The sequence below is a fragment of the Podarcis liolepis genome (assembly GCF_965112155.1).
Source record: "Podarcis liolepis genome assembly, chromosome: 13".
In the NCBI taxonomy this organism is placed as follows: Eukaryota; Metazoa; Chordata; class Lepidosauria; order Squamata; family Lacertidae; genus Podarcis; species Podarcis liolepis.
In genome coordinates this window covers 56670317-56685785 of record NC_139573.1, presented here as the reverse complement: position 1 = coordinate 56685785, position 15469 = coordinate 56670317, and the positions used below count along the sequence as shown (strand labels likewise).

The 15469-nt window shown below is 44.2% G+C and overlaps 1 protein-coding gene across 3 annotated transcripts in view; it reads right to left on the bottom strand.

Moving 5' to 3' along the window:
- Positions 1 to 408: 408 nt before the first annotated feature.
- Positions 409 to 15469, bottom strand: part of ZPBP (zona pellucida binding protein) — a 37190-nt gene continuing 22129 nt past the window's right edge. For 2 of the 3 annotated variants that reach the window (XM_083473328.1, XM_083473329.1), the window contains one exon: positions 409 to 599. In XM_083473328.1, coding sequence (XP_083329454.1) covers positions 492 to 599 — 108 coding nt within the window. In that variant the 3' untranslated portion in view covers positions 409 to 491. Of the gene's footprint in view, positions 600 to 6564; positions 6743 to 15469 lie in introns of all 3 variants that reach the window. The other variant, XM_083473327.1, reaches the window with a different exon arrangement.

Here is a 15469-nt window from a genome sequence, read left to right as displayed (position 1 = left end):
TTGGCCTACAACTCCCATGATCCCTAGCTAACAGGGATGATGGGAATTGTAGTCCCAAAATATCTGGAGGGCCAAGTTTGCCTATGCCTGATTCAGATCCTGCCTTTTTGTAACTCTCAAGCTCATCAGGGTGAGTGCTAGTGAATGGCCCAAGGTAAGCATAAGGGATGAGCAGATCCAGTTCTGTTCAGTCCATATGGATGCACTCAGTTGGATCATCTACTACATCAGACACAGGTCTGATAAAGGCCTTAAGATAAGAGAACTTGGTAAAAATAACATATCCCTTTGCCCTTAAGAATATGTGAAATATGTGAAACGAGAGGCATCAAAACAGGGTGTAGTTTTTCTGGCAGCAATCTCATACTATTTTTCATTCAACCAAACGCAAATTTAATACCAATTAAATTGGAGTTAAAAAAATCATTTTATTTGCATTACAAAGATATTATAAATCAAGTACATCAGTGCTACTAAATATAGCACAAGGTCTATGCTGGTATTCTGTTAACAATGTGTTGCTCCATATTCCAAACTTTTGTTGCATGGAAGGCAGTGAGTTCCTTCACGAGGGTTATAGGATCCTGGACTGCAAACCACTGTAAACAAACACATTGAACAACCATTTTTAAAAAATCATTTATAGCGTATTTGTTAGGATTTTTAAACTCTGAAATTCATTCTGCTTTAATTCTTCATATAAATTTCAAATTCTGCCAGTCTAGAAAGGATCTCCAGTAACAAGGCTGGGAAAGAGATGCTGCCAGTCGGAGTAAATTATCCTGGTCAAAATGGCCACCAAGTTAACTCCTTGTATCGGGGGTGAGTGAGGAGGCTCCAGCTTGTGGGTCAATTGTGGCTTGGCAGGGGTCCCAACTAAGCCTTCAAGTTTGTTTTCCCCAAAGCAGGCCCACTTGACATCATATGGGACAATCAGTGGGTGGCAGACAGACATATCTGGACCAACTGTGTGACTGAGCTCTTCATGAGGAAATCAACTGAGCACCCAATCCTTACAGAAAGCAAGTATAAAGTCATAGTCCAACAGCTGATGGGCCATGACTTCAAACCTGCTGATCAGCAGTGCTCCAAAGCACTGTGCAGGGATCTTTGCACGGCCTGTGTGGTGATTTCAGTCCTTACAATCATCACCAGATGCCATTGTGACATCAAGCAATTGACAACTAGATGGCCTCACCCACCTGCCAAATGTGGCGTATGAGGGTGCCATGTCAAGCTCCCCATCCCTGCCTTATATTCGGAATTACTTTTAGGCAAACAATTTAATTTTTAAGAAGCTGCAGTGATAGCTTCATGATTGGAAAACTGAATTGATTTGTGTAAACCAGTTTCCATATACAAATTTTCTGAAGGCATGAACACATGCTATAGAGAGATAATGAAGGCCAAATTCCATGAATTACTCTTGGAACCATATAGCCCCAGTGGATGCTATGAGTTCTCTTCATTCTGGTTTCTATTATTCTCATGGATTTCTCAATATGCGGAAACAGCAATGTCTATAAAAGACAAGCAAGAACCTTTGTGTTATGTATTCAATATTGTGGCATTTCCTCCTATTGATCAGTTGTCCCAAAAAGTGAACAGCAGGTCACCAAGATTTCCTAGTTTCATTCATGCCAACATTACCTGTATGTGTTCCATATTCAGTGTATGTGATTTTTAGGATATGAGAACACAACCAGAGTTTGCAAACTAACACCTGTGCAGACATAATGCTGGATGCTGGTATGGAAATAACTCCTAGGAAATGGACAATGTTACATTACATACACTATCCATATTTACTTGTAGGTTCCACTGGACGTACTGAGATTTAAGAAAAGAGCACAAGAGCCTGGCTGGGTCACAACAAAGGCCCATCTAAATGCAGCGCCCTGTCCTCACAGGGACCAACCAGATACTAATGGGAAGCCTGCAAGCTGGAGCTGAGGGAAAAAGCACTCTCTCCACGAGATTCCCAGGCTGTTATTTGAAGTATTCAGAGGAATACACGGCCTTATCCTCCTGTTTTTCATATTGTAGATTTTTATTAAATAGCATTAGCTCCACCTAGTGATCAAAACATTGCAGGCCAGTTAGAACTAAGCATTGCCAAACAGTATTTGAATGGTATTTTAATGAAAATTTAATATTATATCAATCAATTAAATTGAACTATGGTATAAGCATTTGCTTTCATTAAGTAATAACTACCCTGGAATCACCTGTCAGTGAAAGGGTGGGGAGATTAGAAATTAAGTAAATAAATATCACTACTACTATTTTTTTGCAAGAACATTTGCCTATGTTAGCTTATTTGGCATAGAGTCAAATAAATAGGCATTCATCATGGGCTACTTCAGTTTTAAGAAGTATAACATTTGTGGGGTCCATGCCCTCCTTTAAGCATAATATAATCAACAGCTGCTCTAAATAAATTGGTCACCAGGGGATGGATTTGCTCAGCATCCACTATATGAATTTCTTCAACAACATCTGCATAATGATGTATTTAGAGTATCCACAGCAGGGCTCCCCCAGCCATAATAGGAGGGGGGCTTAGTTTCACCCTGTCTTGACCCTTGTAGCTCTTGTTTAAACCCTAGTTACACAACGTTTAATACCACTTTTAATTGCCAAGGCCCTTCCACCAGGAGACTGTTCAAGCAGTTTAACAGTCAAACTAGATGTGGCAACAGACCCCCTAGGCTGCTGTCTAAACTAACAATCCTTTAAATTGATTTAACAGTTATAGCTCTATGAAGCAATACAGTATATTCAGAAGGGCAGGGTTTAAGATTAAAAAGAAGGGACAGGAAAGCAAGTAGCAGGTTCAGCTCCTGCACTGACACAACACCCCCATCAGCACCCAAGGCAGACTCGGGTTCAGGCAAACTGGTGTGCTTGTGGAATCTGTTGTGTGGCTTTAGTGAGTCATACGAGCTAACACACTAAACACGAACAAAGAATTCTCCAAATCTATGATTTACCGTTTTTTTCGCTCTATAGGACGCACCGGACCATAGGAGGGGGAGAACAGGGGGGAAAAAATTCTCCCGCTCTCTGCTCAGCGCCCCTTCAGCGAAGCGGCAGGAGAAACGGAGCCCCTTCCATTTCTCCTCCCGCTTCGCTGAAGGAGTGCTGCACAGCTCTCCCTCTCTGCGCAACGCCCCTTCAGCAAAGCGAAGCCTGGAGAGCAAGAGGGATCGGTGTGCACCGACCCCTCTCGCTCTCCAGGCTTCAGGCGGCTATCTGCAAGCCTTCAGTGTGTGGCGGGAACTCCTGCTGCGCTCCAAAGGCTTGCGGATAGCTGCCTGAAGCCCCCGGAGCACAGCAGGAGTTCCCTGCGCTCCGGCGGCTTCAGTGAAAGCAATGCGAAGCCTCCGGAGCGCGGGGGGAGCTCTCCCTCTGCGCTTTGGAGGCTTCGCGTTGCTATCGCTGAAGCCAAGGAGCCTGCATTCGCTCCATAGGACGCACACACATTTCCCCTTCATTTTTGGAGGGGAAAAGTTGAGTCCTATAGAGAGAAAAATACAGTAGTTGCCTGAATATTTCTGCTCCATACAGTGCCAAGGATGGTATGGAAGAGGAGAACCTTTCAAATGTTTAAGATGACATGAGAACTGGAGAGGTTTCTCTTCCTTTTGTCTAGTCTCATTCAGACTTCCTTCCGTGCTGCGTTTCTAGACACAGGCCTACGCTTTAAAGCTCCATGTTCCCCGTGGAAAACCTGAATTGCTGTTTGTTCCAATTCAGCGGTAAAGAAGCAGGTTCCAATTCCTGAGGGAAATGGTGGGACAAAGGAAAAGGAAAAAAAGAAGATCTTGGGCATGGAACTTTAAAGCACAGATCAGTGCCTAGAAAGTCTAGGGCAAAGGTAAGTGTGGCTAAGCCCTGAATCTTGGAGCCCAGCCCAGAGCTGGGAAAAGACCTTCAGTGTTTGTTTCAAGGCTTCAGTGTACAGTTGTGCAGTCCATGTACAACCACACAGGGCACAGCTCAAAAAAGTTCCTCAATCAATTGAACAAAAACTTCAACAGTGTCCCTTTTACATATAACAACATGCTTTAAGTGCTTTTCAACAGCAACAACAAAACTCAAAAGCAAAACATAAATGCTACAGTGGTGCCCCGCAAGACGAATGCCTCGCAAGACGGAAAACCCGCTAGACGAAAGGGTTTTCCGTTTTTGAGCTGCTTCGCAAGACGAATTTTCCTATGGGCTTGCTTCGCAAGACGAAAACGTCTTGCGAGTGTCCCAATTTCCCCCCGCTTTTTTCCTCCTTTTTCTAAGCTGCTAATAGCCTTTTAGCCGCTAAGCCTTTAATAGCCGCTAATCCACTAAACCGCTAATCCGCTAATAGGGTTGCTTCGCAAGACGAAAAAACCACTAGACGAAGAGACTTGCGGAACGGATTATTTTCGTCTTGCGAGGCACCACTGTATTTTGGTACAACTAAAGTTGCAATACTTTAGAATAACACAACAAAGCATACACTAGGAATCTAGTACAGTGGTACCTCGGTTTACGAACTTAATCTATTCAGGAAGTCTGTTCTTAAACCACAACCATTCTTAACCATTCTTTCCCTGATGAGGCCTCCCGCCAGTGCCCTTCCACTGTTCGGATTCTGTTCTTAGACCGAGGTAGAGTTCTCAAACCAAGACACTATTTCCGGTTTTGCGGAAATCATTCTTAAACCGGACTGTTCTTAAACAGAGGTACCACTGTAATACACTCAAGGACAGATCCAAATGGAAGTAATATAGTTCAGTAATACAATACTGATGACATAACTCATAGTCTTAAATAATTTCAAGTTGTTTTTTAATGGAGGAAATAATCTTTTAATATGTCAGAGCAAACTTAGCATTACATCAACCAGTAAGATTAACTTCTCCTCTCTACTCCTTAATAGCAAGGGTTGTTTCAGACATAAGACTCAGCTTAAATAAAGCCAAGAACTAGTATTGTGGTTTCTTCACAGGCTAGAATTGAAGACTTCTAGGGTTTGTTAATTTCTACTTACATTAATACGGGAAAGGGGTTTAACTTCAATGCAAGAAGGAGCACAAAGGTACAATGATCACTCTCTGCTTCATGAACTTCATTTATTAAGCCAAGATTGTCATTTCCTAACTGGCCCCAAGAGTTCACATAAGATTTCATAATATTCTTAAGCAAAATCAATGGGAGAAAGATCTAGATCTGCAAGGACTTGCATTTTTGAACACAGCATAATTTCTGTCTCTTAGAAGGCAAGCAAGGGGAACTTGAATGGGTGATCTGGCACTTATTTAGATCACTGCTGATAAAGTAAATAGCATTTATCTACACAATAAATAAACTACACCTAAGTTGTCTTTAGGGGACATCAGCTTCCATGGTGCTGTTTCAACCCGACAAGTATATTCTACTTGATATATTTTATGGCCTATTGTGCCGTTTCACACCTTACAAATTTTAGTGCACGGAACATGTTAAATTGTTCTAAGTGACATTTTCTATTTGATTTATAGCAAATACAATGCAGATTACATTATACACTATATTATACAGAGTCCTAGCTCAGTGGCAAGACATATGCTTTGCATGCAAAAGGTCCCAGATTCAATCCTTGGTATATCCAGGTAGGGCTAGAAAAGACTCTTGCATGAAACCCTGCAGAGCTCTTGGGATGCAAACAACACTGAGCTAGATAGACAAATAGCTGAACTTGGTAGTTAAACATATGTTCCCCTTTGAAATAATCTCCCTTTTCCCTGTGAAATTATACTACTCTGGAAGCATATTTCAAAGGCTCTTTCATAATAAAAGATCATGCTTCAGTCCACAGGCTTAGATCTGGATGACTGCACCTTCAGCCTAAAAGTCTGTCTATACTGGCTAAAATGTGACAGAAATGCACCCATATCGCAGACCTCCAACAGAACACTCAAGGGCAGATTCAGATGGAATTCACCACAATACTGATGACATAATTCATAGCCTTATATCAAGGCTTTAAAAAAATACAATACAATAAAATAAAATAAGCACAACACAATCACTGCTGTATTTTAAAATTTGCACTTCAAATACCATCTATCAGCACAATGGTTTATTTTAGGTCTCCTAGCCAAACTTGCATTCAGTTACAATGAATTTTGCATAAGATCCCTTGGCAGAGACAGGCAATCTCTTCAGCATCAAGCATCATTCTAACACTACTCAAAAGGGTATGAATGTAGCAAGTTAAATGGCTACATCTATACATCTCACTTGAGGTTGAAGTTTGCACACTCATTCGTGTTTATTCCATGTATTTGTATGTACTTTGTAGACAGGCCAGCAATTGCAGACACATCTTAAGTGGCTATTAACATTCTAATGCACCATATTAAGCAATTAGTAATTAACATATATTTGCAATTAATTAGTATTTTTCAATACCTCCAGCATATGCCCATGAACTAAATTACCTGAAATGATGAAAGGACAATTGCTAATTCCATTGAAATAAAAAGTATTTCTTAAAAATTAAGATTTATAACCTGTGAGATTGTTATACTTTCTACCTACCACAACAGTTAGGACAATCTGGATGTAGTAGAGGATTTATTCCATAACCTGGAGTACAACGATTAACCCACACCATTTGCAGAGTGCCTTCAATATAGTAGATCTCAGGCAGCGGTGCTGTCCGTTTCCCAAGAACTTCAACTTGCTGGCTAAAAAATTTCTCTATTAGGTCTTTTGCCTGAAGTAAACAGAAATGGTTTTCTTGGGGAGGGAGAAAATAAAAAGCAATACTTTTCTTATCTAACTAGATAAGAATACAGAATACATTGATATTCTGTACAGTACGGATATTCTGGCAAGTTATCATATTCAGTGCAATGGATTCCTATAGTCTGAGATAATACATAATTTGTTAAAGGTAAAGTTACAGTGGTTTCAGTCTTCCTCTGAATCACATAAGGGGCAGCAATAAATAACCTTCTAACTGTAACTAAATTTTATCTGAAATTTATCCTTCCTGTTTTTATGTATTAATTTCACACATGGAAAAATAAATGTGTTATATGACTAACTGAAGCAATATTGATTTTTAGTTATGGGTAGCTCTACAGTTTGACATTGCATAAGCAAGTCCAAGGCTCATCCATTCCTTTCCACCCTTGTGCACTCATGATTCCCCAGAGGCTCCTGGAGGACAGCCTTTACGCTGGGACGACTCCTCTCCTCTGTCTGGACAGGCAGGCAGGGTCTCATGAAGATCCTTGCTGGGGGAGGAGTCATCCCACAGTCCCCAGACGGTCCCTGTCTTTCGAGATGGGCAGGTGGGTTTTTCCTCTCCAGTGCTGAACAAATTCAGTGACCCTAAAAACTTCTTTTCTTCTTTGCTTGGATTTAATTTTGCCTTTCTATGGAGTTACTTATTTTTCCTTTTGGAGGGTTTTCTTTGGATTCTACCTGAATTTAATTTACTTTTACAGTCCTCCTGCTCCTCCAAGGCTTTGTTCCTTTAGCTTCCCTTTTCCACCTGCCTCAATTCAATGCCGCAGAGATGGCACTAGAGCAGACTCAGGGGAATTTTGGAACGCTCCCCTTTTCCATGCCTCAGACTGCCTGCAAGAGCAAGGGAGAGCTCTACCTCTCTCTGAGTAGCAGAAGCGTTCTGGGTCAAGAGGGACTGAGCAAAGTAGGACAGAGCGATCAGGAGAGACGCACACCAGCTCCACTGAAAATATGTCTCCCACCTCTCAGCTGTTTTGTTTAGCACAGGGAGCTCCCGTGTGCATGTTTAGCCTGCGCCGTAGTCTCTATCATTGACAAAACCAAAGGACTGCTTTTTAACCTGAGAGTCTTCTTCCGCCTGCAAGCCAACTGCAGATCTGGAGGCTAGCAAAGGGCAGGAGAGCAGTGTGGCCCATGTCCATCGCCTTATTGGCTAACACAGCTGCAGGCACCATCTTGGGCCTACCTTGCCCACAAGGACCCAACTCCATGCACTTCCCTCCTCACCACAGGCCAGAGAACAGGGTAAGAGGCATTGCCCAGCACCCAATCTCCACCATCAGAGGGTGCCCTCTCAGAGGAGGCTGGTGGATATAGCAGTGGAGAGCAGGAGACAGGATCCAGCTGCTACCAAGGCCACTCAAACAGGTACCAGGCACCACTGACACAGCCATCAGAAGGGGAATGTTCCCTAGGACCCAATGGGGCAGCATCCACATGGCCAGGGGAGAAACTTCCTAGATTCATATCCTGGGTAAGAGGAATAAGGACGCAGGGGGCTCAGGGGATAGTAGTGGCTCAACTGGCATCAGCTACCCAAACCTCCACTCCAGCACAGGCAAACTCACCACCCCTCCCCAACTAATTCCCACCCCAAACCAGCAGGAGAGAAGGGGACGGGGAAGAAAGGGCACAAGGAAAACCCATAGCTCAAGAAGGAGGCAACAGAGGGCATCTCCTTTCAGCCCATACTCATCTCTTTCACCATTACTATCACCAACCTGCTCAGTATCAAGGGAGTCCCTCTCATCCTCAGTCCCAGTACCGGAAGAAGGCCGCACAGGAACAAGCAGCCTAGGCAGATAAACTGCAGGTCATGCAGTGACAAAGCCATAGTAAAAAGCAGCTTGAATAGCAGGTGGATGGCTAATGCATCAGGCTTGGTCTCATCAGATGATCTGGATCATACCTCAGAGGAGGAGGGAGAGCTTTCAGAGGAGGAGATCGAAGCCACTCCCTACCCAAGGGTAGGCTTTTCACCTCAGAATACTTTTGATCCGTGGTAGCCAAGGCAAAGAGGATTTTGGAACTACCCAAAGAGAAGCTGAAGGAACCTGAGGAGGCAGAGCTAAGAATGCCTTCCCAGACGGCCAGCCACACATCTTGGTGCTACCTCTCCCAAATTATTTTCTACAAATGTGACTCAGAATGGGACACTCCTAGCAGAGTTCAGAGATGACCAGAGTGACCATGCTTTGGACAGATCAACTTCTGAGGAGGACATAATAAAGCAGATTAAAGGCTAGATTTTGACAGCATCTACAATCCAAGCAAACACCTCCAGGGATGCCATGCAGATGTCAGCCAGCGTTACGGCAGCCAGGACAAGCATGAGGCAAAATCTGTATCTACACATTTGTGATGCCAATCCCGGTTCCCAAGAAAGGCTTGGCAATTCACCCTTTGGAGTTGGCAAGTTATTGGGGGGCGCCCTGGGGAAGGTTTTGGTGGAGACCAGGGGCAAAACAGAAAGCACTGCCAAGGGAAAGGGAAGTGGAGTTCTAACTCCTTCCGCTCACATTGGGACAGATCAGGCACTCCAAGACACAATCAGGCAGGGGGAACAGTGCCTCAGCAAGCCAAGAAAGGGGGCAATGCTCAGTGACACCATGCAACAAATAATGGAGCCCCCTATAGGATGCAGACTCCTACACTTTGCCCACAAGTGAGCAAGGACAACATTGGACTGATGTATCAACTGTATGATTTCCTCAGGATACCCTTTGCAGTTTTCAAGAAGAGAGAAGTTTGTGGGCAACTCTTGCTCCCAGAAAGCAGAGAAGCACAAGGCATACATGAAAGCAAAAGAACACCTAATGAATGTACAAGCAATCAAGCACGTCCTATGTAGGGAGAGGGGTGGGGGTGTCTTCAATTTTTTTTCTGGTGCCGAAGATCCTAGATCTCAAATGGCTCAACAAGCACATCCAGTATGAACACTTCAAGATGGAGACACTGAACTCCATTTCAGAGGCGATAGAGTGGGAGGACTGGACGGCCTCCATAGCTCTATCAGAGACAGACCCACACACTGCATACACAAGAGCTAAAGGAAACACCTCAGATTCTGCTACAGAAATCTACCTCTGCAATACCGGGCATTATCTTTTGGCCTCATGTCCATGCCAAGAGTATTCAGCAAGGTCTTGGCGGCATTAGGGGCTTACCTCCATACCTATACAACATTCTGATCTGGGCCCTGACAAGAGACAGATGTCAGAGGGATATTGAGAGTACGCTGGACACACTCGGAAGACACAGCTTCATGCTAAACATGGAGAAGAGCTCGTCGAATCCCCCACAAAACATAATTCACCTGGGAGTACAGATAGCCTCCAAAAAAAATACCGTCTTCACCTCACAGAGGAACAAATCTAGAAGCTCAGATCTTTAAGCCAACAGAGACGAGAGGCAGAAGAGGCAGACATCATGCTCCTGGCCCAACTTCAAGGCATGATGGTCTCATGCAAAGGATTGGTGGATTCTTCAGATCCTTCTACCATTTCAGGACCACATCACATCAGCACACCATTTGCAGATAGCAATTCCAAAGTCTATGTGTGAAGAACTGAAATGGTAGCTGGTCCCAAACTAATGAAGGGAAAGTCATAACCACCAACGCCAGCATATCAGGCTGGGGAGCTCACATGCAATGCCACACAGCTCAGGGAACTTGATCCAGAGCAGAAGTGAACATGAGCGTAAATTGGCTGGCCGTGAGAGAAGTACACTTGGCAATACTGCAGTTCGGAACTATGATCAGGGGATACTGATACACTTGCTGATACATTCAGACAATATTTCCGCCAAGGCATATTTGAACTATTGGGGGGATCTGATGGAAGAGGCCAAAAGACTGGTCAAATAGGCAGAAGGGAACATCCTTTCTCTGAAGGCAAAACATGTCACTGGGGTGGAAAACAAAGGCTGGCTCAACCACCAAACCATCAGAAGCAGACTGACACACCCTCAGGTATTCCAGCAGCTAGCACAGCTCTTTGGATAACCAGTCATGGACAAAACGCTCAGACAGCAATGTTTATGTCACATTACAATGTTCAGGGAACACAGGGCATGGACACTGGTGACAGAACAGCCAATGGGTCTCCTATATGCATTCCCACCATTCAGTCTCCTGCCAAGAATGATCCAGAAGATCAAGCAGCAGAGATGATCCTCATCACCCAACACTGGTCGAGGAGGCCATGGTTCCCAGAACTCTTGCATCTTTCCAGACCAGCTCTGTGGTGACTACCAAACAGGAGACATGTACTCAGGCAAGGACTGCTCCATTCCGACCCAGAGCCTTTCCACCTAACTGCTTGAAGACTAAGAGCCCGGGAGGGTCCTAGAAACACTTCTGGCTTCACACATGGCCTCAACTTATAGAACATATAGCTCTATGTGGAAGGTCTACCTAGAGTGACATGGTCAGAGTAAAAAGGACCCTACAGCTAAGGATGTCTTTGACATCCTAGAATTATTCCAGGTGAGACTGGATAAAGGGTTCAGCACCAATACTGTGAAGAGGCAAGCAGCAGCCCTGAGCAGCATCCTGGGATGCAAAGGGGAGTTTTCTGTCTTCACACCCACCCTCTGCTCCGTAGGTTTCTAAAGGGGGTGAACCAGAAAAACCCACCAGTAGTGCATAGACTCCCCTATTAGAATTTGAACTGGGTGCTAACAGCCTTAACAGGCTCACCCTTCGAGCCCCTGGCAACAACAGATACCTGTCTACTAACCCTAAAACGGTGTTTCTGGTTGTGATCACATCAGTGAGGAGTTTCAGATAGGAGCCCAATCCTCGGACACCCAGTTATGCATCTTCCACCAGGACAAGGTGGTCTTACAGCTAGACCTTTCATTCCTAAGGTTAATTCCCTATTCCACAGGGCACAAGAGGTAGTACTGTTAGGATAGTTCCGTTCCACCTTAAAAGAGTCAAGAATGATTGTTGTGTATCACATGCCTACTTACGTCCAGCACTGTCTGCTGGGAACTTTCTCTTTTGCTCTGGCTGTTTTCCTGGACACGGAGGCAAGCAGTCATGTTTTTCCTTTGTTCTGAACTACGTTAAATAAAGCTGTAAATATGCTCTCCTGTCTGAATCTTTTATTGTGGAGACACTGTTGAAAGGGTGTGCATGCGTCTTGGAACGTCTCTGAGGCTTGTGTCGCTAATTGACTGATGCTGTTCCACGGGAGACCAGTGATCGCCCGGAGACAACTGGGGGCCTGCCTGATGCCTCCGTCTCCCTGGCAATATCCCAATAAGTACCACAAGAGGCAGTCTTTAGAAATCTGAATCCCTATTGGTCTCATTCAAGTGTGGAGATAATCAGGGGTGTAAAGTTTTCACCTCCTCAATCTCCAGATAGCTCCAGGAAGCCATCTCAGTGTCCACTGGACAGTGGGAAAAACACCCCTGGGAGGGCTGACAGCACATTCCAAGGCGGCGGCGGGGGGGACGGGGGACGGGACATCAACAGCATTCAATGGGGCCATGGATGTTTCCGGCTGACATCACAATTTATGATGATCGTGCTCTGCTGGCCTCCGGGGCAGTGGAGCTGTTTGGGCAGGGGAAAGACAGGATTTATGAGGTAAATTCCTGGCAAGGCTCCTCAGGAGGTTCTGGGGAGTTTACTGCATCCTGCAGTGTCACTTAAGCCCATATCTGTCACCTTGAAAGGCAGAATGGGTGGGACCTGGGAAGTGTGTCCCTGCCATGGACCAACCTCTGTCTCCGGAATGATCTGTGGTCAGTTCCTCACTAATTTGGAATATTGGTGTTAATTATGAGGCGCTCCTGAAACGGCATATAATAATGGGCTGCAATCAATCAGCTGCTACACACACACACACACACACACACACAGGATTTTTCTATGTATAAGACCCTCTATGTATAAGACGACCCCTATTATTTTTAACCCAAAATTAAGACATTAAGTTGTTTAGCTTTTTGGGGTCAGGGAGGTCATTTCCACCAATCGCTCACCCACCTGTCCGCCACTGCTGATTGCACACCTTGCCGCAGCCACCAACTGTCTGCCCACTCGCTGCCAAACAGCCCACCTGCCCACTTGCCACAGCCATCAATCGCCTGCCCGCCTTGCCACAGCCACTCGCCGGCAGGCCTTGCTGCAGCCACCAATTACCCGCCCAATTGCCGCTGCCAATCTCCTGCTTGCCGCTGCCATTAATCACATGTCCTCCCTCTGCATTCACCATCCGTGTTTAAGAAGACACATTCATTCATTCATTAGCAAAAAGCATTGTCTTATACACGGAAAAATATGGTATATAGGCCTTGGACATATGCAGAGCACTAGACACTACAAACTGGACAAATGAGCATCCACTGACGCAGCCTTCAGTAGGAAGGTGCTGCAAAGGGTGGTACAGCCATAATGCCTCTAGTTAGCGAAGCTCAGGTAGTCCCAGCATAAAGGCTGTCCTCCAGGAGCCTCTGGGGAATGAAAGGAAATTCTTACCATTAATTTCTATTCCCAGAGACTCCTGGAGGACAGCACCCACCACTCTGGGAGAGTCACACATGGCTGGGGATACAACCAAACTCTTGAACTTGAGGTGGACATGAACGTCACGAAAGATGCCAACCAAAGCGGGGTACAGCAAAGTACCTGCAATGTGGCAATGTATGGGGAGGGGTTCTTTCCTGCTTGATCAGCTGGTCTGGGGACCATGGAATGACTCCTCCCCCAGCAAGGATCTTTATGTGACCCTGCCTGTCCAGTCAGAGGAGAGGAGCCATCCCAGCATAAAGGCTGTCCTCCAGGAGTCTCTGGGAATAGAAATTCACGGTAAGAATTTCCTTTTGTTCCCTCTTCCATGGTGAACCATAAGTCCCATTCAGACATTATTAGAACTAGTCTATAGGCCACAAGAGGTTGTTGGTACCATTCTGAATGCTAAATGAGACAGTTTGCTCAATAGCCTACAAGTACACTGACAAAATGTTTAGCCATTTTTATTGAGTTTCCACTGAAAAATACCAAACATCTTACTTGCATAAAAAACAGCCTAAAATACATAATATACATTTCACACATTTTGTCCATAAAGATTCCAAGGGCGCCAATTGATCAGAAGAGATCCAGAATATATTGATATCATTTGAGAGGTATCACTGATATTTTGAAGATAGTAAGTGATGGGGGGGGGAATCTCTTTTGCATTTAATTTGAGCATAAAAAATGGTCATGGAGGCACAGCTTTAGTCTGTCCTCTGCATATATTACACCAAAACTATCTATATCTAAATATGGTTATTTAAATTGGGCATTTAAACAAAGTACTTTATTTCTTAAACAGCCTATAACCTTAGTAAAATTTTTAGCCATGACTGACATGGATAATGAGTAGCGTGCGTACACGTGCGCACACACACACACACACACACACACGTGTAAAACTCAAGGCAACAAAATAATTTAATGTAGCACTGGTGTTCAGTTTGGTTAATCATGTAAAGTTGGACTCAGTCCAGCAAATTTACCTTCTCCACACAAAGGAAGTGGGGATGGTCTTGAATAGCTGGGATTGAACAATTCTTGTCTACGTTTCTGTGCGATCACACACAGAGCAACCTTTTGAGAAAACCATAGCTTACAGGAAGATTTTAGTTCATAGCCCAGCACCTAATTGAAGCTTATTTATACATGGGCCCTGTTTAGCGATCCTAATGCACAGCTGTAGGTGCCACTCTTGCATTCGGCATGAAGGGTGGGGGCTGGGTGCCATTTGCAACGCCTGCAACTCTTCTCTTCCCTCCACCCACAGCCCCACAACAGGCAACCAGCAGTGGGAGACAGCGCTAATCACCTGTGTGAAAATGTAGCTATAACTGTAGGAGTGATATGTTTCCATCCACTCAATACAGAGTTCCTTATGGATAGGCTCACATTGGGAAGACTGATCTGCAGATGGAAGCCCTTTTCAAGATAAGAATTGCTGTTTGGAGTACAGAAAACCTGCAAGTTCACAAATTTCTCTTTTTGAAATGCAAAGTACTATGTGAGAGATGACTTTTGCCTTTCCCTAAGTAAGAAGGAAAACCACTGGTCAGAGTCTTCTTGATCATAGCCATTGTGTGTGACTGCACAGAGACCAAAGAATAAGTTCAATTTATCTTATTCTTTGCTTAATTAATCTATGTATGTGGATACAGCTTCTGGGTTTCCAATGTTTTTCTAATACTCTCAAGTTAATATTAGAAAATATCATGAAAAAATACCTCATTAGTAGCAATAGCCAGTAATATTACTACAAATTCTAAATAGTGAGAAGTCCATCATTATGACCGGCAGGATATTTGTGGAAAGACTGTATGCTGGGGAACCTCTGCCAGATAAAATTGTAGTGGATAGCTTTTGCTATGCTGTTTCTTATTCAGTGCTTTGTATTTCTCCATATGGATGAATGGTGGTCATTCACCTTTATGGGAAAAAGCAAAGGATTTCAGTCAGAACCACCATTTCATTGGAGCAAAATCTGACATCCTGTAGTATTTTCAGCTTGAAGCAAATTCTGCCCTCTCTCAGCTTTGTAGTTCATTCAGTTTACCCACTACTGCACAATAAAAGCCATGGAGAACTCAACATGCTGCAAGCAATTTCTTCCTCCTTCCATGAACATGCTTCCATTATGCATTCAAATCCATT